Source organism: Mobula birostris, chromosome 31 (genome assembly GCF_030028105.1).
Source record: "Mobula birostris isolate sMobBir1 chromosome 31, sMobBir1.hap1, whole genome shotgun sequence".
Lineage (NCBI taxonomy): Eukaryota > Metazoa > Chordata > Chondrichthyes > Myliobatiformes > Myliobatidae > Mobula > Mobula birostris.
In genome coordinates this window covers 29,339,869-29,363,087 of record NC_092400.1, presented here as the reverse complement: position 1 = coordinate 29,363,087, position 23,219 = coordinate 29,339,869, and the positions used below count along the sequence as shown (strand labels likewise).

The window sequence follows — 23,219 nt, the reverse complement described above, 5'->3', positions numbered from 1 at the left end:
GGCCTGCTGCATTCCAGCAGCATTTCGTGTATGTGTTGTTTATATTGATTCAATATTCTGACAGAGTAAACGTACCATGGTCTAGAGGAGAAAGTGTATTACCTTGAGATGTTTGATACAAGGGGGTATGTTGATTCGATTACAATAAACATTGAGGCTCCAAGGCATTCTGAAGTGATAAGAACAATAGAGATCAATGTATCATAAAAAGGTGTGAAGTAGATCAAGTGCCTGGGTGTAGTCATTAATACGGAGAATCAACATATGAAAGGACAAGGCATTAAAATCACTAATTCAAAATGCATATAGTAAAGTGCAGCACAGGTAAGCAGTAAATAGCTCGCTGTCCTAGTGATGAGATCTCGGTGTGGCAGGGTATTCATTAGTCTCACAGCCTGAGAGAAGAAGGTGTTACGCAGTCTGGCAGTCCGAATCCTGATGCTTCTGTACGTCCTTTCTGATGCAAGTGGGTCAAAGAGACTGTGGGATGTGTGGTTGGAATCCTCAACAGTGCTTTGGGTGCTTTGTCTGCAATGGTCCTGGTGTTGGGGGATGAGGGAGAGGGAAATGGACATTATCCTCTCTATGGTCTTGTGGTCTGTTGCAATGCAGCCAGTCAGGACATTCTTGATGGTGCTCCTGGAGACAGGGGGCCTTGTACTCCTCAATCTCCTCAGAAATTGTAGACACTGCTGTACCATCTTGACTAGTGAGGAGGTGTTGTGGGTCCAGGTTAATTCCTTGGTGCACACCAAGGAACTTTGTGCTCTTTACTCTCTCCACGCAGAGCCACTGATGTGCAATCGACCAGTGCCTTCCTGAAGTCCACAATCATCTCTTTTGTCTGGTCCATGTTGAGACTCAGGTGGTTGTTCTCACACCATTTGACAAGCCTGTCTACCTCCTCTCTGTATGCTGCCTCATCATTGTTGCTGATGAGGACAACCACTGCTGTACCATCAGTGAACATGATGATGCGATTTTAAACTGTGCCTGGTTCAGTGCAGTTGAGAGCAGCGTAGACAGCAGCAGACTGAGCACGCAACCCTGGAGGGGCACCAGTGCTCCCTTGCAGAGAGTGGTGTTGAATTGCAACGATGACTGCTTACCCACCAACTTCTGAGGGATGATCGTGTTAAGTGCCGAGCTGAGGTCAATGAACAACACCCTGGCGTACAAGGCATCACTTTCTAGTTAGGACAGGATGGAGTGGAGGGCTGAGGCTGTAGGATCATCAGTGGACCAGTTTGAGCAGTAGGTGAACTGGAAAGGATCCAATGTAGCTGGAAGGTAGAATTTTATACAATCCATTACCAGCTGATCGGAGCACTTCATGATTGTTGAGGTCAGCGCCACTGGGTGGTAGTCATTCAGGCCAGTTACCGTTGCTCTCTTGGGAAAGACAGTGGCTGGCTGCCTTGAAGCCTGTAGACAGTGGGCTGCTTCAGAGAGATATTAAAAGTCTCCATTAAGACCTCCGTTAGCTGGGCTGCACAATCCCTCAGCACCTGCCCAGGTATATTGTCCGGTCCTGCAGCTTTGTGGGTGTACCTTGGCTAGGGTCCTCTTCACTTTGGCTGAGGCCTGTTCCTCAGGAAGGGAGGGGGCTTTCCTCGATGTCACATCATTCATTTTGTCAAATCGTGCATAGAAAGCATTCAGCCTATCAGTACAGCAACCCACCCGATAGCATCATCAGTAAGACTGATTTGAGCGGTGGGTGAACCGCGTGTCCCTGGTATCCGTGGATTTTCTGTGCACACTCCCACTTTGCCCTCCTGATGGCGCGGGAGAGCATGGCTCTTGCTGACTTTAGAGCTGTCCTGTCCCCCAATATGAAGGCAGTGTCCCAATCCCTAAGCAGTGCACGATCATCTGCAGTCAGCCATGGTTTCTGTTTTACCTTGGCCGTGTACTGTTTAATCACAGTAATGCCCTCAATGCACTTTCATATGTAGCCAGTCACCAATCCTGCATATTCATCATGTGATGTGATGATGGTAGGTAGCCGCCCCCCCTGAATATGTCCCAGTGCGTGCTTTCAATGCAGTCCTGCAGCACTGAAGTGGCATCTTCTGGCCAGATCCTGATCTCCCCGTGAACTGGTTTAATTCTTTTAACCAGTGGCTGTGTGCTGGGATTAGCAAAATGGATATGTGGTCTAAGCTTCTGAGGCGAGGGCGGGGGATAGCCTTGTAGGCTCCATGAGCGTTGACATAAACTAGGTTTTTCCTCTGGTTGGGAACTTGATCTGACATACTGGTAGAACTTTGGCAGGACTTCAGTTTTTCAAGTTGGCATGATTGAAGTTACCAGCAACAATGAAGGCACCATTGGGGTAAATGGCTTTGTGGTTGCAGATTGCACCGTAGAGTTCCTGCAGTGCTTCCCAGCACGAGCACAGGGGGAATGTAAACAGCAACAATCACAATGGTAGTGAACTCCCTCGGTAAATAGAAAATCCTGCCACTTCACCATTACTAACTCTTATCTGCGGTGAACGGTGGGCTGATATTGCCGAGGCACTCAGGCACCAGTTCTTATACAGACCTCCTCCATGGGTCTTGCTGGAGGCCGCAACATTTGTGTCCGCCTAAAAGGAAATTAGGCCTTCTAGCTGGATGGCAGAGTCTGGAATGGTTGGCTGGAAGCCGCATTTCTGACAGGATGAGTTTGTAACAGTCCCTCATCTCCCATTGGTTCAGACGCAAACGCAAGTAATCCAGTTTATTTTCCAGTGATCCGTTTTTGGCAAGTAGAATCAATGGGAAGCTTGGGCCTGCAGGGATCCACATTAGGTCTCGTTTTAATACCAGCACACGTACCAAGCTTCTGCATCTGAGCGCACCCCTTCTGACGGCTGCTTACCCAAGTAGCTGTGGTAGACTGTGGTGCGGAGTGAGATGCTGCTCCCTATGTTCCGTAACTGCACCGTATCTTCATTATTCTGCTCACTAGTGAGGTAGACTTGCAGATTTTAGTGTTCTTAATGTTCAGCGGTGTCTTTTTTGGTCATACAAAATATGAACAGGACAAGAAATTTCACTGTTGGTTGGAGCCGGAGTGGCGGCGGTGTCATCATCCCTTGTACAGTAATGGTTTCTTATTTAAGACAAGGAACTTACTGGGTTTAGTAGATCAATACCTGAAGTGGGTAGATGTCTCATGATGAAAAGCTGGGTAGGCTTGGTTTGTATCTATTGGTGTTTAAAGGAGTGAGGGGAGACTTGTTTGAAACGTACACGTTCCTTAGAGATCTTAACAATAGAGAATCTAGAAAGGGGTATTATTGTTTGAAATAAGTGATTGCACATTATTTTCAATCACCATTCACTTCAAAGCTACAAATTTTCATTCTTGACCCTTCCACTGATAGGTTTCTCAAGCAACACCCCTCATTATCTCAAAAGCCTTTGTCACTGTATTTTTTTTCAAAGGAGATGCCCAGCTTCTCCAGCATTGCCTGTGACATAAATCCCTCATCCATGAAATTATTCTATTAAGTTCTCTCTTCTAACATACAATCTTCCTAAAGTGTGCTGATCAGAATTGAGTGTGCATTAAAGATGCTTTATAATGATTACTCCTTGACTCTATTTATGAAGCCCGGGATCCGGTGTGCCTTTCTTTATCAGTTTTTTTTTCAGCTATGGTATCATGAATGGGTCGATATAAAGCAAACATGGTTGATAATTCATGTCATTATTCCAGTGGAGCTGTTTATGGCAGAAGAGAACTTTGCATTTCTAACAGCCACTTTTGTTTCAGGGAAAAGCATCAAAGCCAACTAGAAATCGTCACAGTTCCATAAACAGGAAATAGCTAAGTGTCTGTTAATTTTTATGAAATTTTTGATTTTAGCTGAATGAAAAAATAGTGCCCTGAGCAACAGTTAATCTTTTTGATTAACCTCAGCATTGTCTGCACCTGCATGGAATGGCAGCACCTCTTACTTGAAAGACAGCATTATTGTTAATCCTTATCCTAGGCTCTATGCTGAAATAATGTACTGATACTTCAGTTGAATTTTCCTCTAAATATTGAGTAAATCGACTAATCCACACACTGTCCTGGAGATGGACTTTTCTTCTTGGCCAACGATACTTGCTTTTTATTCTGGATGGTGTCGTTAAAAACTAAGTGTCTGGGGATTTGTTTGAGTTCCTCAATAGAGGGGGAGGGAGAAGTGGAGAGTCCGTCATCGTGCCCGATGCCAGCCCCCTAGGCCTGAGTCGACGTAGTAGTAGTAGTTCTCAATAGCTTTGATTGCTTTTTATATTAAGCCCTACTAGGGTGATTTGTTTATAATGGAAAAAGTTTGCTACTCAGTTGAATTTCTGCTCAATTAGCTCAGTATCATTGCTAGTGGCAGATTGCTTCTGTTCCTGCATGTGCAAATGTTCATATTTCTCTTTTTGTGCTTCCTCTGATGTTTATTGTAAATAAGAAACACAAGTAATAAACTATTTGACTCCTTGTACTTATTCTGCTCTTCAATAAGATTGTGACTGATGTTTTACCTTGATGCCACTATTGTGCACTCAGCTCATGTTCTTTGATTCACCTAATACCTAAAAAAACATGAATCTTTGCCTTGAATATATGATTGAGCCTCCAGAGATCCTATGGATGGGAAATACTGAAGATTTGCTGTTTTTTAGGTGAGGGCATTTCTGTCCTAAATGACTGAGCTCTTACTTTGAGACTTTGGTCCCTGGTCCTAGACAACCCAGCAAGGAGAAACGTCATTCCTACATCAACTGTATCAACCTTTGTAAGAATTTTGTATGTTCCAACACGATCTCCTCATTATTCCAATCTCTAACGAGTTTAGGCCTGGACTGCTTCGTATCTGTGTATATGACAAGCCTACCATCACAAAAATTATTCCTGCAAAACTTTGCTAGGCTTTCTTTGTCATAATTATACTCTTATCTTCAGTAAGGAGACCAGACTTGCACACACAGTATTTCAAATGGAGTCTCTAATGGATTCTATATAAACCAAAGCAATAAAAGCCAACAAACCATTTAGTTTCCTGATTGCTTGCTGTTATTCCAAATTAACTTGTAATGATTCGTGTACAAGGTTATCCAGGTCCTTCTGTATACCAGCATCGTTCAATCTCTCACCAATTAAAACATGCTACAAATTCTATTTACTCTACCAAATGAATGAGCTAAAAATTTTCCACATTACATTCCACCTTCCATATCAGTATCCATTCACTTAATCCATTTATAACCCCTGAAAACAGATAAGACGAAGAATCAGGTTTATTATCACTGATATATATCATAAAAATTTGTTGTTTTGTGGCAGTAGTACAGGGCAATACATAAAAAGTGCTGTAAGTTATACAAAAAAAATGAATAGCTCATAGGTTTATGGGCCATTCAGAAATCTGATGTTGGAGGGGAAGAAGCTGTCCCTAAAAGGTTGAGTCTGGTCTTCAGGCTACAATACCCTCCAACATGTCCCAAGAGGGCATGTCCCAAATGGTGAGGGTCCTTAATGATGGATGCCACTTTATTGAGGGTCTGCCTTGTGAAAAGGTCCTGGATGGTGGTGATGGTTGTGCCTCTAATGGAGATGGCTGAATCTACAACCCTGTGCAGTCTCTTTCAATCCTACATGTTGGAGACTGTATGCCAGGCTGTGAGGCAACCAGTCAGAATGCTCTCCCCTATATATCTCTTTAAATTTCTTAGTCTTTGATGACATGCCAAAACCCCTCAATCTCCTAATGCAGTGTGGCCTCTGGTGTGCCTTTTTTGTGATTGCATCCAGGATAGATCCTCTGAGATGTTGATGCCCGTGAACTTAAAGCTACTTGCTCTTCTGCTGACCTTTTAATGATGACTGGTGTGTCTTCGACTGACTTCCCCTACCTGAAGCCCACAGTCAATTCCTTGGTCTTGCTATCATTGAGTGCAAAGCAGTTGCTGTGATGCCATTCAGCCAGCTGATCTTTCTCACTCCTGTACACCTCTTCGTCGCCATCTAAGATTCTACCAACAACAGTGGTTCTTTGGAGAATTTATAGGTGGCATTTGAGCTGTGAAATGTAGAGAGAGTAAAACAGTGGGCTAGGTATACATTCTTGATGTGCACCAGTGTTGATTGTCTGCGAGGAGGAGATACTATTACTAATCCACACGGACTGTGGTGTCCTGGTGGGAAAGTCCATTACAGTTATAATGGAAGATGGGGAGGCGCAGGTTTTGATGCTTTTTGATTAGTATTGAGGGGATGATGTTGTTGAAGGTCAAGCTTTAATTGATAATCAGCAGCCACATATATGTAACATAAATAAAGTGCTGGAGGGATGCAGCATGTCAGGCAGCATCTATGGAAATTAATAAACAGTCAATGTTTTGGGCCGAGACCCTTCTCCAGGGAAGCAAGGGTGAAGAGGCCTGACTGAGAAGGTGGGGGAGGGAAAGGAGTACAAGTTAGAAGGTGATAGGTGAAGTCAGATGGGTGGGAGAGCGGGGTTGAAGTAAGAAGTTGGGAGGTGATAGGTGGAAAACGTAAAGGGGTAGAGATGAAAGAATCCGATAGGAGAGGAGAATGGACCATGGGAGAAGGGGAAGGAGGGTGGTGATGGGAAAGAGAAGAGAAGTAAGAGGGGGACCAAAATTGGGGAATTGAAGAAGAGAGAGGGGGAAAAGGTTGGAGAAGTTGAAATTGACGGATTATGAGGTGTTGCTCCTCCGTCATGAGGGTAGCCTCATTGAAGTAGCAGAGGAAGCCATAGACTGACATATGGGAATGGGGATTGGAATTAAAATGGTTGGCCACTGGGAAATCCTGCTTTTTGCAATTGGAGCAAAGGTGCTCAACAAAGCGGTCTCCCAATCTATTGTCAGGTCTCATCATTGCTTAGGATGTTACATTGGGAGCACCGGGTACATTAGATAATCTCAACACATTTTGCAGATGAGGTGTTGCCTCACCTGGAAGGACTGTTTAGGTCCCTGAATAGAGGTGAGGGAGGAGGTGAATGGGCAGGTGTAGCACTGCTCCCACTTGCAGGGATAATTGCCAGGAGAGAGATTAGTGAGGAGGGACAAATGAACACGGGAATCATGGTGAGAGTGATCCCTGTGGAAAGTGGAGAGTGTGGAGGAGGCAAAGATGTGTTTGGTGGTAGGATCCGGTTGAAGATGGCGGAAGCCTGACATGTGTATTGCTGTTCCCAGGTGCCCAAAAGCCAAGTGGAGAGCCATTGAGATTGCATCCACAGTAGGCCTGTTATGGTGGTAGGCAAATTGAAGCAGATCCAGTTCTTTGTTCAGGCAGGAGTTAATTGTAGCCATGACCAACTTCATCAGAGCACTTAATCACAGTAGATGTGAATTATTGAGGCAACTCACCTTCGATTGATGCCCCTTTGAAGCAGGAAGAACCTCAGACAGCAGTGGTAAGGGACTGAAGATGTCATTGAACACTCCATCCACGTCATCAGCATAGGTCTTCAGTACCCTGCCAGGTATACCATTAGGGCCTGACACCTTGCAAGGGTTCATCTATGTGAAGGATGTCCTAACATTGGCCTCTAAGTCAGAGATCACTGGGTCACCAGATGCTGTAGAGATAGACATAGGTGTAGTTTTATTCTCCCTTTCAAAGCGTGCATAGAGAGTGAAGCACACTCTCTGCATCCTCCACATAATTCATGTTGTCAGGGAGCTTTATGGCCTGGGTTGTAGGCTCTGAAATATATTAGTGGTGTGTAATCATGCCGGGATGCTCTTGCTGGGTAGAACATGCTGTGGTGGTCTATTTTCTTGGAGGCATGTTTTGTAAGTGCAAAGCTAACCTGCAACCTGAGATAAGTAATGTAGATAATCTCAACAGTATAGGATGTAGATAGACATTACTGTCATTACCCAAAGGCAAATGTAAACATTCTGAGGGCTATCTGTTTGGTTTTAAATCTGTTCCTCTCCAGTCTCTCATCGTCATTCCTTCCGTGTTTATGTACTTTGCAGTCATTTTTATTGTACTAAATCATTATACCATTGTTTGTGCTTTTACCAGTTGACGTTAAGTATATGGTACTTCTGCACATAGTTGCGAAGTTAAAACAGTAACGTCAGGCAAAATGTACATATAGTGAGAGGAAGAACAGAAATCCATTGTGCAATATATTTACATAGACATGGTCATATTGATTTGCAAGGCATAACAGCACCACCTGCTGTAAGTGCCATTCTTCAGCCTTGGTCCAGTCTGTATTTGATTCTCAAACTAGTTGAAGGCCTACAAACTTGTCAGAAACTGTGCTAATGTTGTTTTGATAACTCATGCTAGCAAAACTATAAAGAATTGTCTGTTGCAACTTTGTGCTTTCTCATTTACAGAAAACTTAGGGAGCTAAATTCAACGTTTTGGAAAATAGGTATGAGAGGTCACAGTGTATGATTAGAGCACACATTGCTTATGATGCAGGCCAAATCCCAAACTCCTGTTCCCTGATCATGTACATGATTGTTATATACAGTTCATGGTTATCATGCCTCAGTAGTGCTTCATGGCCAGCCAGCTTTCTGGTAGACCCCACTGCTTAAAGCCAGCATGTGCTTCGAACTTAAAATATATGACCAGGACCTTGGGAGTCATTCTGCATTGGAAACTGAGCTGAAACTCATACAGATAGACAATACACTAGGTAGAGTGGGCAGTATTAGAAGTCCTGGTTCAGGAGAAGGAAATGAGGGATAATGTAGACTATCTATGAGAGGTTAGGAAATTCACCAGACGAAGTTTACTGAAGGTATGGTAACGGTGGTGGTCAATAAGATAAGCCCCAAAAAGTACAGGGATCTTAAATGAGTGGTTAAGGTCGTAATATATCTTCCAGGTCATATACCGTCAGCACAGAAACAGGCCCTCCAGCCCATAATGTGTGCACAGAACACTGCCAAATTAAACCAGATCTCTTGCCTGCACATGATTCATATCTTTCCATGCCTTGCATATTGTGTCTATCTAAAAGTCTCTTGAATATCCCTTTTGTATCTGCATCCATTACTATCCCTGGCACCCTGTTCTAATCTTTGTGGGGAAAAAAAACTTGCCCCGTTAAGTTTAGCAGTCTTTTTTCCACAGTGCTACACACGTAAGAGTCTCTGCTATGTGAACAATCAAAATGAAGAATGAGCATTGGGAAGACGTAAAGCACTTGATGTTGCAGTGTTTGCCGAGCTTAGCAGTTAGCTTGTAGATGAGTCATCATCATTTGAGGTGACATCCTCAGTGCACACAGAGGATATCACCTTGACTGGAAATGAAACGTCTGCCAGCTAATTGCCAAGCCCTGCGAACACTGCATCATCAAATGCCTCAACCTGGGCTACGAATATTCACCTCCATCCTAGGCATTGAACATGTTGAAAATATGGAGGGCAAGCACGAACAACATGACATTCAAAATAACCCTCCCATCTGACCCCTGACCTGTACAGAATCTGTTCACCCTGCACAGGACCTTACAGTCATCTCATAACACATGGAATTAGAGTAAAGGCAAGTCATCTTGTCCCTGAGAAATGGCCTCAGAGAGCAGGAAGCACAGAAGACAGAACCTAATAGGGATAGTTAGTTGACGTTTCCAGACAATTTGGCACTCTGTGCTGTTTAATGGTTACAATATACAACATATAACATACTACAAAAATCTTAACATCTACTCCTATATCATGGGATTCCTCTGGACAGCAGAGTTACTCTTTAAGTGTTAACATGCCATAAATCTATTCTATTATGTTCTGTGTGGCCATGTGGTTGTGTAGTTGGGATATACACTTGAGTATGATCTCTTCTGGGCTGCAGAGAGCAGGCAGCAGCTGCAAAAGGAGAGAATGAACAACCAAAAGACCCAGACACTAACCACAACCGCCATGTATTCTTGCCCGTGCTGCACCAGGATATGTGGATCCCCGATTGGCCTCTACAGCCACCAATAGACAACCCCTTAGGAGATCATCTTACTCGACTTGAGTGATCACATTACTAAAACATTACAGTAGAGCTCTTGCCTTCCCAGAAGCTGCCATTTATTTTTACTGTAGTGGTTAATGAATAAATTGTGCAGCAAACTGCTGAATGAAGGTGTCATGATTGAAAGATGAGATTCCCTATGTGCAGATGCCCAGCAAATCCGTTTTGGGTGTCCTGATCCTCAGGATTGACATTGAATACTTGAAAAGTGACACATTGGCAGTGAGGCATATCCTGCACTATTGTAATCCCTGTAGTCTCATGGAGCCACACATTTGCTCCACCTGCTGCATTTTGCTTAGTGAAAGTAAAATATAACTGAATTATCTTTCCATAGTATCAGTGACTTCTCTCATGCAACAGTGAACTTTAGACCACAAGTTGCCCAATTCAGCCTTGAAGGAACCCAGTGCCTCTGGGAAAGTGGTTCGTTCTCTGTTCTGATGTTGCATTTGCTGTTGGAGAAGGTGGCAGTGTTCATTCATAACATCCTTACTGAAATAGAGATGCCTTAGACTTTGCAACATAAATGTAGTCATCACCAACCTGAAACTTATAGAGCTATTTGTTCACCTTTCCTGCTGCTCTTTTCCAAGGGAGAATGCGAAGAATTCAGTACTCTGTTTGAAAGCCTACTCATGGCTGACCTTTTACCTCATCTGCTTTCCTACATGAGCCCCATTTCCCTTAGTTTCCTTAATTTCAGCAAGTCTATTGGTCTCTGACTTCAAAAACTTAAAAGCTAGTGACTGTCATGGATGTCTAGCACAGGCAGTACAGTTCAGACACTATTGTCTGGTTGTTGTAATGAGTATTTCCATTAATAATGTGGATCCTCAAACATTTTATTATGTATTGCAATGTACTGGTGCTTCAAAACAACAAATTTTGAGCATATGGCAGTGATACTAAACCTGATTCCGATTTCTTGAATGAATGTAGTCGTTTGCTGAGACCCCTCTTATCCTTAAAACCCCTCTTCCAGCAGCATCTTCTGCTCTGTAATTTTCCGGTTTTTTCTTCCAGGCAAGTATACCCCCAAGGGACCTGACTTCTAATCCAACCATTTTGGGATGGCTGCTTTATGAGGATTTTTCAAGTTGCAAGTACTTAAGCACTTGCAACACCTCTCCATGCAAAATTTTATTTCAAGAACCCTAGAAAGCACTGAATTTGGAGACTGTTATTTCTACATAGCCATTAGCAATGCCTCATTGTCTTGCACAGTTGACTCATCAAGTTGTATCCCAAATTCTGCTCTTTGTATCTCTGTGCATAGCTGATATATTCAATGTCTTCACTCATTCAGAAGATATGCCAAAGCATTTAAGAGATAGTTACGTACTGAATTGAAGTCATTGTCACTTAGGTAAGCAATACAGGCAGTTTAATGCATAACACAATCGAGATTCTGCACATGATGTAAATCAAGGTAACACATATAAAATGCAGGAGGAACTCAGCAGGTCAGGCAGCATGTACTGAAGTGAATAAACAGTTGACATTTCAGGCCAAGATCTTTAATCAGGACTGGAAAGGAAGGGGGAAAAAGCCAGTATCAAAAGATGGGGGAGGAGAAGGCATACAAGCTAGAAGGGATATACACTTCTAGCCAGGTGGGTGGGCGGCGGGGGACGGGGTGGAATGAAGCAAAAAGTTAGGATGTGATGGGTGGAAATGGTAAAGGACTGGAGAGGAAGAAATCTGATAGGAGGGGAGAATGGACTATGGGTAAAAGGAAGGAGAAAGGGCACCAGGGGAGGTGATAGGCAGGTGAGGAGAAGAGAAGAGGTAAGACAGAGGCCAGAGTGGGAAATCGAAGAAGAGGGAAGAGGACGGGATCAATTCCCAAAAGCTGGAGAAATTGATGTTCATGCCATCAGGTTGGAGCCTACGTAGACAGAACATGAGATGTTGCTCCTCCAATCTGAGAGTGGGTCATCGTGGCAGTAGAAGAGGCCATGACCAAGGCCATGTTAATGCATAACAAAATGCTGCAAACAGCAATAAATGAAAAGCTAGGTGATCAATTTTTAATAGTGTTGGTTAAAGGAGAAATGGTGTAATAGAAAGATGGAGAATCTGTTATCCTTCAAATAAAGTTTATATTAATTATTGAGAGTGGTAAATGAGTCATTGATCCTTCTAAAAGATATGCTACCTGATAGATTAGCTTATCTCAGCTCAATAAACGAACATTAGAGCCAATATAATACATTCAAATCCATGCTTGAATGCAAGACATTGTGTCTCAGTAGCAGGTTTTCACATCTGTAAAATGTTTATTGCAGCAGCTGAGAGTGGCTGCAGCATGAAAACATATAGAAAGGCAGTGAAATCCTGATTATCTGAAGGGTGTGCTCCCCCTCTTAAATGATAAAGTAGACAAAAGACAAAATATTGCATAATCATATTAAATAATTTTCTTTTTAGGAATTCTGGGTAGATCTTTGCATATAAAGACATCGTATCCCCTTTGAATTTAGGTGTACAGTGGATTCCGGTTCATTGATCCAACAGTTAAACAGGGCAGCTGCTTATTTGGAACAACTCTTAAAGAGCAAAAACTAATTAAGAAAATAGCCAGGATTCCTTTTGTTTATTTGGGGCACTATGATGCTTAATTGGGACAGGAGACGGTCGCTGAACAGTTTCTAACTAGATCGCAAACAAGAGAGAATCTGTAGATGCTGGAAATCTGAGCAACACACATAAAGTGGTGGAGGAACTCAGCAGCCCAGGCATCATTTATGGAAAAAAACTGCAGTTGACGTTTTGGGCCGAAACCCTTCGGCAGGACACTAGTTACACTCTAGTTTGTAACTGGTGTCACTTGCATGAACTTGTGTGGCTGTTAGACACTACACCAAGCTTAGAGCAAACAGATTTTAAATAGTGTCATTTAAGGTTCAAGGTTCATTTTATTGTCAAAGTATGCATGTACAATACAACTCTGATATTTGTCTTCTCAAGATAGCCACAAAATACACATGAAAAGGTAAAAGAAACAAAACTCACAGACCCTAGAATCCCTTCTCTGCAGAAATGAACAGCGACAATAACAATCCCTCACCCCCCCCCACAGAAAAGAACAATAACAATCTCTGACCCCCCCAGAAAAAAAGCACTCACAGAAAAAAAACAGCAATAACATCCCCAACCCCCTCCCCCACAGGGAAAAAACATCAACAGTAACAATCCCTGACCTTCTCATGTTATAATGAAAATGAAGATTGGGAGGATGCAGTCTTCAACATATTGTATGAAAGCACTAGGTGTCTGCGATAATTTTGCTCATTTACAGTCAATCAAATGAAAACGGCAGCATGTTGGTTGTTGATCATATCCAACAATGACAGTGAAACCTGTGTGGGAGAGTTTTTAAAGTGGAAAAGACGTTTCACTGGGTCAATTCCACTCCGTCAACCTCGGAAGTCCGGATCCAGTGGTACGAGTAGCCATCATAAACTGGGGTCTTCCTTGGTTACAGTGGATAACCATAGCTTCTTCTGTGTCTTATCATACCTTTGCTCTTCTTAAAACGTAACCGAATCACCTTCTTGGCCATTTGATCTCGTGTACCCAGTCCGCCAGAGCTGACTCCACGTGCTAGTACGGGCATGTCTCTATCTAGGCGGATTATAAGACCTGCTGGCTTCCTTCACTTGGTTTAGCCCACCTGTCGAAGTGGTGTACCAGGGTGTGGTCGCTGTCACATACAGATAGCTTCTTGAAGCCATGGGTGAGAGCTGAGTACCAAGTAGGGACCAAAGATGAGTGAACTGCCCCAGAATAGACACAACAAGCCCCTTCACCAGAGGTACCACCCCTCCCTGGACACCCCATACTCGGCAGCGTGTACCTGAATTCCTCCGTTGGTAAATATTAGGAACTGTTGCACAGTTTTATAGTACTGTAGTAGCATTGGTGGTGTTCTAATTTGTTCTGTATTTCATGTAAATAATTTGTTGCTCAGCTAAATGGTAGTTTGTCTTTTTTATAACTGTTTAACTATTTCCATAAAACTTTGTATGATTGGGCCAAAATTTACTGGTCCCAATGTGTCCCAATTAACTGGAATCCACTGTACTATAACTCTAGATTTAAAAAGCGAGAGGATCTATGTTTTCAGTTATTTCATCCAATAGTATTGTTGCAATATTCAATAACAAAATCATTTTGATAATCTTTCTGTGTCTCTCTTTCCACAGGATTGTCCTTTTATCGTCTGTATGACCTATGCTTTCCATACACCAGACAAGCTGTGCTTTATTCTTGACCTGATGAATGGTAAGACAAAGCATTTTGAGCTTTGCATACTTAGATGACACCCAAGTTGGTATGACTTATAACTGCTCAACTGGGAGTATGTTGAGATAGAGTGATAAGTTTAAAACAGATGATAAATCCATCTCTGAATTTTTTCTTTTATCCCTCATTTATATAGCTTAGTAAAAATTAATGTGTGTTAATAATACAGCACTGGAGGCTGTTTCATCTAATATCCATGCTCGTTGAGAAAGAGTTATCTAATTAATCCCCCCTTTCCAACACTTGATTTGTGGCCCTGTGCGTCACAGTTCTTAAAGTACATATCCAAGTCTGATGAGTATGTCTACCTCTCCATCCTTTCAGACTGATTAACAGTTCTCACGTCTGAGTGAAAATCATAGAACCATAGAAACTACAGCACAGAAACAGGCCCTTTGATCCTTCCTGGCTGTGCTGAACCATTTTCTGCCTAGTCCTACTGACCTGCACACGGACCATATCCCTCCCATCCATGTATCTGTCCAATTTATTCTTAAATGTTAAAAAAGAACCCGCATTTACCACCTCGTCTGGCAGCTCATTCCATACTCCCACCACTCTCTGTGTGAAGAAGCCCCCCCAATGTTCCCCTTAAACTTTTCCCCCCTCACTCTTAACCCATGTCCTCTAGTTTTTTTCTCCCCTTGCCTCAGTGGAAAAAGCCTGCTTGCATTCACTCTATCTATACCCATCATAATTTTATATACCTCTATCAAATCTCCCCTCATTCTTCTACGCTCCAGGGAATAAAATCCTAACCTATTCAACCTTTTTCTGTAACTGAGTTTCTCAAGTCCCGGCAACATCCTTGTAAACCTTCTCTGCGCCCTTTCAACCTTATTTATATCCTTCCTGTAATTTGGTGACCAAAACTGAACACAATACTCCAGATTCGGCCTCACCAATGCCTTATACAACCTCATCATAACATTCCAGCTCTTATACTCAATACTTCAATTAATAAAGGCCAGTGTACCAAAAGCTCTCTTTACGACCCTATCTACCTGTGACGACACTTTCAGGGAATTTTGTATCTGTATTCCCAGATCCCTCTGTTCCACTGCACTCCTCAGTGCCTTACCATTAACCCTGTATGTTCTACGTTGGTTTGTCCTTCCAACGTGCAATACCTCACACTTGTCAGTATTAAACTCCATCTGCCATTTTTCAGCCCATTTTTCCAGCTGGTTCAAGTCCCTCTGCAGGCTCTGAAAACCTTCCTCACTGTCTACTACACCTCCAATCTTTGTATCATCAGCAAACTTGCTGATCCAATTTACCACATTATCATCCAGATCATTGATATAGATGACAAATAACAATGGACCCAGCACTGATCTCTGTGGCACACCACTAGTCACAGGCCTCCACTCAGAGAAGCAATTCTCTACCACCACTCTCTGGCTTCTTCCATCGAGCCAATGTCTAATCGGATTTACCACCTCTCCATGTATACCTAGCAACTGAATTTTCCTAACTAACCTCCCATGCGGGACCTTGTCAAAGGCCTTACTGAAGTCCATGTAGACAATATCCACTGCCTTCCCTTCATCCACTTTCCTGGTTACCTCCTCGAAAAACTCCAACAGATTGGTCAAACATGACCTACCACGCACAAAGCCATGTTGACTCTCCCTAATAAGCCCCTGTCTATCCAAATGCTTGTAGATTCTGTCTCTTAGTACTCCCTCCAATAACTTACCTACTACTGACATTAAACTCACTGGCCTATAATTTCCCGGATTACTTTTCGATCCTTTTTTAAACGGAACAACATGAGGCACTCTCCAATCCTCCGGCACTTCACCCGTAGACAGCGACACTTTAAATATTTCTGCCAGGGCCCCCGCAATTTCAACACTAGTCTCCTTCAAGGTCCGAGGGAACACTCTGTCAGGTCCCGGGGATTTATCCACTTTAATTTTCCTCAAAACAGCAAGCACCTCCTCCTTTTCAATCTGTACAGTTTCCATGGTCTCACTACTTGATTCCCTCAATTTCATAGATTTCATGCCAGCTTCCTTAGTAAATACAGACGCAAAAAACCTATTTAAGATCTCCCCCATTTCCTTTGGTTCCGCACAAAGCTGACCACTCTGATCTTCAAGAGGACCAATTTTATCCCTTACAATCCTTTTGCTCTTAATATACTTGTAAAAACTCTTTGGATTATCCTTCACTTTGACTGCCAAGGCAACCTCATGTCTTCTTGTTGCCCTCCTGATTTCTTTCTTAAGTATTTTCTTGCACTTCTTATACTCCTCAAGCACCTGATTTACCCCCTGTTTCCTATACATTTCATACAACTCCCTCTTCTTCTTTATCAGAGTTGCAATATCCGTTGAGAACCAAGGTTCCTTATTCCTATTCAATTTGCCTTTAATCCTGACAGGAACATACAAACTCTGCACTCTCAAAATTTCCCCTTTGAAGGCTTCCCACCTACCGATCACACCTTTGCCAGAGAACGACCTGTCCCAATCCACGCTTTTTAGATCCTTTCTCATTTCTTCAAATTTGGCCTTCTTCCAGTTCAGAACCTCAACCCTAGGACCAGATCTATCCTTGTCCATGATCAAATTGAAACTAATGGTGTTATGATCACTGGAACCAAAGTGCTCCCCTACACAGACTTCTGTCACTTGCCCTAATTCGTTTCCTAACAGGAGATCCAATATTGCATCCCCTCTGGTCGGTCCCTCTATATACTGATTTAGAAAACTTTCCTGAACACATTTTATAAACTCTAAACCATCTAGACCCCTAACAGTATGGGAGTCCCAATCAATGTATGGAATATTAAAATCCCCTACCACCACAACTTTATGTTTCCTGCAGTTGCTTGCTACCTCCCTGCAGATTTGCTCTTCCAAGTCTCGTTGACTATTGGGTGGTCTGTAATACAATCCCACTAATGTGGCCATACCTTTCCTGTTTCTCAGCTCCACCCATAAGGACTCAGTAGACAAGCCCTCTAATCTGTCCTGCCTGAGCACTGCTGTAATATTTTCCCTAACAAACAATGCTACTCCCCCACCTTTCATTCCTCTGCCTCGATCACATCTGAAACATCGGAACCCTGGAATGTTAAGCTGCCAATCCTGCCCCTCCTGTAGCCAAGTTTCACTAATTGCTACAACTTCATAATTCCACGTGTCAATCCACGCCCTCAACTCATCCGCCTGCCCCGCAATACTCCTAGCATTGAAATATATATACACCTCAGAAGATTTTTACCACCACTCACAACCTTTCTATCAGCGGATTTGCTTAAACTTCCAATATCATTTATTTTCACCCCAGCCACACTGTCAGCTCTGGCACTCTGGTTCCCATCCCCCTGCAAATTTGTTTAAAGCCTCCCCAATAGCACTAACAAACCTCACTGAAAGGATATTGGTCCCCCTGTGGTTCAAGTGTAACCCGTCTCTCTTGTATAGGTCCCACCTGCCCCAGAAGAGGTCCCAATGATCCTGAAATCTGAAACCCTGCCCCCTACACCAGTTCCTCAGCCACTTGTTCCTCCTCCAGAGCATCCTATTCCTACCCTCACTGGCACCTAGCACAGGTAGCAATCCTGAGATTACCACCCTTGAGGTCCTGCTTTTCAACTTCCTACCAAGCTCTCCATACTCACTGTCCAGGACCTCTTCACTCTTCCTTGCTATGTCATTGGTACCGATGTGCACCACGACATCTGGCTGGTCACCCTCCCACTTCAGAATGTCATGCAATCGATCAGAGACATCCTTGACCCTGGCACCTGGGAGGCAACAAACCATCCTGGATTCTCTGTCACGACCACAGAACCTTCTATCTGCACCTCTAACTATCGAGTCCCCTATCACTACCGCTCTCCTCTTTTCCCCCCTCCCTTCTGCACTGCAGAGCCAGACTCAGTGCCAGAGATCCGGCTACTGCAGCTAGTCCCAGGTAAGTCATCCCCCCCAACAGTATCCAAAGCGGTATACTTGTTGTTGAGGGGAATGGCCACAGGGGAACCCTGCTCTGCCTGCCCTTTCCTCTTCCCCCGCCTGACAGTGACCCAATTTCCTGTCCTCTGCTCCTTTGGCGTAACTACCTCCCTGTAGCTACGATCTATAATCTCCTCATTCTCCCGAATGATGTGCAGGTCATCCAGCTCCTGCTCCAGTTCCCTAACGTGGTGTTGTCAGGAGCTGCAGCTGAGTGCACTTCTTGCAGGTGTCGTTGTCAGGGACACCGGAGGGCCCCCTGACTTCCCACATCCTGCAAGAGGAGCATTCCAACATCCTGCCTGGCATTCTCTCTACGCTAGACAACCTGAACAAAAAACTTACCGGAACCTACCCTGGCCTCTGCCTGTTCTCGCCGAAGCCTGTTTGAGCCAAAGCCGCCCCACTCTGAATCAGTCCACTCCGACGATGGCCGCTGTATATGGTGGTCTTACCTCATCTCTCCCCAGTTCTTCTACTTTAACTCTATGCCCTAATGTTTGATACAGCTGCTAATAGCAATGTCCTTTCTATCTATTAGATCACACCCCTTATAATTTTTTCAGCTTAGTCTCACCTCACTCTCCTCTATTCCAGAGTTTATCCACTCTTTCCTTATAACTTGTTTTGGGCACGTGGCCAAGTAGTTAAGGCGTTTGTCTAGTGGTCTGAAGGTCGCTCGTTCAAGCCTCAGCTGTGGCAGCGTGTTTGTGTCCTTGAGCAAGGCACTTAACCACACATTGCTCTAGTGTCTGTGAGAGGAGTGGCGCCCCACACAGACTTCCAATCCGCGCCTTGTAAGGCATGAAAACGCCCGACGCAGACCTCTCATGGTCTGAGTCGACGTTCCCCCCTCCCTTATAACTAGAATTTTCCTGTTCTGGCAACAACCTCTTAGATCTTCTCTGCATCTTCTCCAGGATGGTCATATCTTTCTTGTAATGTGGTGAGCAAAATTGAATGGTGCCTGAAATGCATTCCTGACATAACCTCACAGATCTTATATTCTGTACTTTGGCTATTGGAAAGCATCCCACACACCTGTTAGCCACCAGATTGCTCTCTTTAAGGATCTGTATGCATGCACTCTGAGGTCCCTTTTCTTTTCCACACTAATCAATATCCTTCTCTTGATTGTCTTTTTATTTGGCACAAATACTGCAGCTGCAAAGTAAAAATAAAATGTTTTTGTCCACAGTAAACGTAGTCCTGGTTAAAATTAGAATAATCCTCTCAAACTTAAAATGGCCCATCAAATTCAGACAACAGGAATTCTGAAGATGCTGGAAATTCAAGCAACACACATCAAAGTTGCTGGTGAACGCAGCAGGCCAGGCAGCATCTCCAGGAAGAGGTACAGTCGACGTTTCAGGCCGAGACCCTTCGTCAGGACTAACTGAAGGAAGAGTTAGTAAGAGATTTGAAAGTGGGAGGGGGAGGGGGAGATCCAAAATGATAGGAGAAGACAGGAGGGGGATGGACTATTCCTCTTCTCACCCTCTCTCTTGCAAAAATGCCATCCCCTTCTCGCAATTCCTCCGTCTTCGCCGCATCTGCTCTCAGGATGAGGCTTTTCATTCCAGGACGAGGGAGATGTCTTCCTTTTTTAAAGAACGGGGCTTCCCTTCCTCCATCATCAACTCTGCTCTCAAACACATCTCCCCCATTTCACGCACATCTGTTCTCACTCTATCCTCCCGCCACCCCACTAGGAATAGGGTTGCCCTGGTCCTCACCTACCACCCCACCAGCTCCGGGTCCAACATATTATTCTCCGTAACTTCCGCCACCTCCAACGGGATCCCACCACTAAGCACATCTTTCTCTCTCCCCCCCGCTTTCCGCAGGGATCGCTCCCTACGCGACTCCCTTGTCCATTCGTCCCCCCCATCCCACCCCACGGATCTCTCTCCTGGCACTTATCCTTGTAAGCGGAACAAATGCTACACATGCCCTTACACTTGCTCCCTTACCACCATTCAGGGCCCCAGACAGTCCTTCCAGGTGAGGCGACACTTTACCTGTGAGTCGGCTGGGGTGATATACTGCGTCCGGTGCTCCCGATGAGGCCTTCTATATATTGGCGAGACCCGACGCAGACTGGGAGACCGCTTTGCTGAACACCTACGCTCTGTCCGCCAGAGAAAGCAGGATCTCCCAGTGGCCACACATTTTAATTCCACATCCCATTCCCATTCTGACATGTCCATCCACGGCCTCCTCTACTGTAAAGATGAAGTCACACTCAGGTTGGCGGAACAGCACCTTGTATTCCGTCTGGGTAGCCTCCAACCTGATGGCATGAACATTGACTTCTCTAACTTCCACTAATGCCCCACATCCCCCTCGTACCCCATCCGTTATTTATTTATATACACACATTCTTTCTCTCTCTTTCCTTTTTCTCCCTCTGACTATATCCCTTGTTCATCCTCTGGGTCCCCCCCCCCCCTTTCCTTCTCCCTGGGCCTCCTGTCCCATGATCCTCTCATATCCCCTTTGCCAGTCACCTGTCCAGCTCTTGGCTCCATCCCTCCCCCTCCTGTCTTCTCCTATCATTTTGGATCTCCCCCTCCCCCTCCCACTTTCAAATCTCTTACTAACTCTTCCTTCAGTTAGTCCTGACGAAGGGTCTTGGCCTGAAACATCAACTGTACCTCTTCCTAGAGATGCTGCTTGGCCTGCTGCGTTCACCAGCAACTTTGATGTGTGTTGCTTCATCAAATTCAGATTCAGATTTGTGGATATCACCAGCTAAGTTTTGTATATTGTTTTGATTTCCATAACCTTTGTATGTCATTCAGTATTCATAAAGATTGTCTTGGACCAGAAGGCACAAAATACAGCAAGGGTTCCCAACATGGGGTCCACGGACCCATTGGTTAATTGTAGAGATCCATGGCATAAAAAACATTGGGAACCCCTGGAATAGAGGGATGTATATTTAGAACACGATGAGGAGGAATTTCTTTAGTCAGAGGGAAGAGTAGCTGTGGAATTCATTGCCACAGATGGCTCTGGAAGTTATTGAGTATATTTAAAGTGGAGTTTGATAGGTTCTTGAGTAGTTAGGACCTCAAAGGTTACAGGGCAAAGGCAGGAGAATGAGATTGAGGGGGATAATAAATCAGCCTTGATAGAATGACTGAGCAGACTCAATGGGCTGAATGGTTTAATCCTGGTCCTATGTCTTATGGTCTTATAAAGTGAGCATATTCCATACAAATAAAATAAACATCCCAAATGTGCTTTGCTCATTCAGTAAAATACTCACCAGACTAGATCATCATAGATAACAATGTACACTTAGATATGAGAAATAGTTCTCCTGAACGTTGCATTCCCAAACATCGGCCCTTTAAGTAAGTCATGGAATAAAGGAACTGAGTGCTTTTGATGGAGATTCAGGTGGACGTTAAAAATCCAGTGGTATTGTTTGAGAACAGTTCTGTACTGAATTACCCAACATCCCTTTCTTAATTAACACCTTAAAACAGATTTACTGCTTGTTCATCCATTGTCTCCAAATCAATAATCACTGCACTGGGCATTTAAAAAATGAATTTATTTCATGTCAATCAAATCACTAAGTAATAAATAACTAAACTAATACAAATATTTCTGCACAAAGTTCAGCTTAATGAGGTTACTTATTTATTGAGGTAGGGTTGAAGACAGTGATTATGCTGCAAACTGTTGAGATTACTAGATCTTTGATGTAGGTATGATATATTTGGCATGCTAATAGATTCAGAGACATGTAGCTCTCTGCTTTTTTGGCTTGTAGGTGGAGATTTGCATTACCATCTTTCACAGCATGGAGTGTTCTCGGAGAAGGAGATGAGGTTCTATGCTGCTGAGATTATGCTGGGCCTTGAACACATGCACAATCGATTTGTAGTGTACAGAGACTTGAAGGTAAGATGAGATTGATGCAAACAGAAACATAATTTTAATTTATGTTTAATATAAGAAGATAATACAGGTCAATTCACCTGTAGATTTTTGCTTGAAAAGATAATCTTCTTATCAGAGGTAGATACAGGAAAGATGAGCAAGTAAACTTCAGTTTAAATTTTCATTTTATTTTATTTTGATACAGTGCAGAATAGGCCCTTCTGGCCCTTCGAGCTTGGCTACCCCTGACAACCCCAATTTAACCCTAACCTAATCATGGGACAATTTACAATGACCAGTTAACCTACCCAGTACGTCTTTGGACTGTGGGAGGAAACCAGAGCACCCGGGGAAAACCCACGCATTGCACAGAGAGGATGTACAGAGACTCCTTACAGAGAGCACCGGCATTGAACTCCGAACTCCGAACTCCGACGCCCTGAGCTATAATAGCATTCTACTAACCGCTAGGCTACCTTTGCGAATGGGAATGTATGGAACGTACAATGGTCAACTAATATCTCAATTGCAGAAAGCAAATAACTGGTGTGTATTTTTAAAATTAATTCTATGATATAGCTTCAATGGTAAGGGCAACATTTTATGCCCATCTTGAACTGCTTTGAAGGAAGTGATGATAATATACTGCCAACTTAATGGTGGTGATACCCTTCAGAACATTGTTGAGGTAAACGTAGCTATTACTTAGACCTAGTGACCATGAGGGTACAGGAACCTGCTTTCAAGTATTTCTAAGTGACCTGTAAAGTGTGTATGACGTGATGGTGTTAGGGAAAAAAAAGATTAATGTGGTGGTGCCGAAAAATAATGAGAGGAGTGTACTTACAGAAGCTGAAAATAAATTAGAGGTCCATAAGCAAAAGGACGAGGGAGTAAGAAAAGAAAGGAACAAAGGTAAGCTACAAGTACAGAAGTGATGGAATTTAACTCTAACTGGTTCTGAACGCAATGGATTCAACTAGAGTTCAAACCTGGAAAAGTTAAAACAAGCTGGTTAGCGCCATGGGT

General features: G+C 43.6%; 1 protein-coding gene across 1 annotated transcript in view; it reads left to right on the top strand.

Annotated features, from left to right (window-relative positions):
• The window catches only part of grk3 (G protein-coupled receptor kinase 3), a 280,800-nt gene that overhangs the window by 194,917 nt on the left and 62,664 nt on the right, over positions 1 to 23,219 (top strand). The window contains exons 11-12 of the mRNA XM_072247961.1: positions 14,220 to 14,298; positions 22,081 to 22,211. Coding sequence (XP_072104062.1) covers positions 14,220 to 14,298; positions 22,081 to 22,211 — 210 coding nt within the window. The remainder of the gene's footprint in view (positions 1 to 14,219; positions 14,299 to 22,080; positions 22,212 to 23,219) is intronic.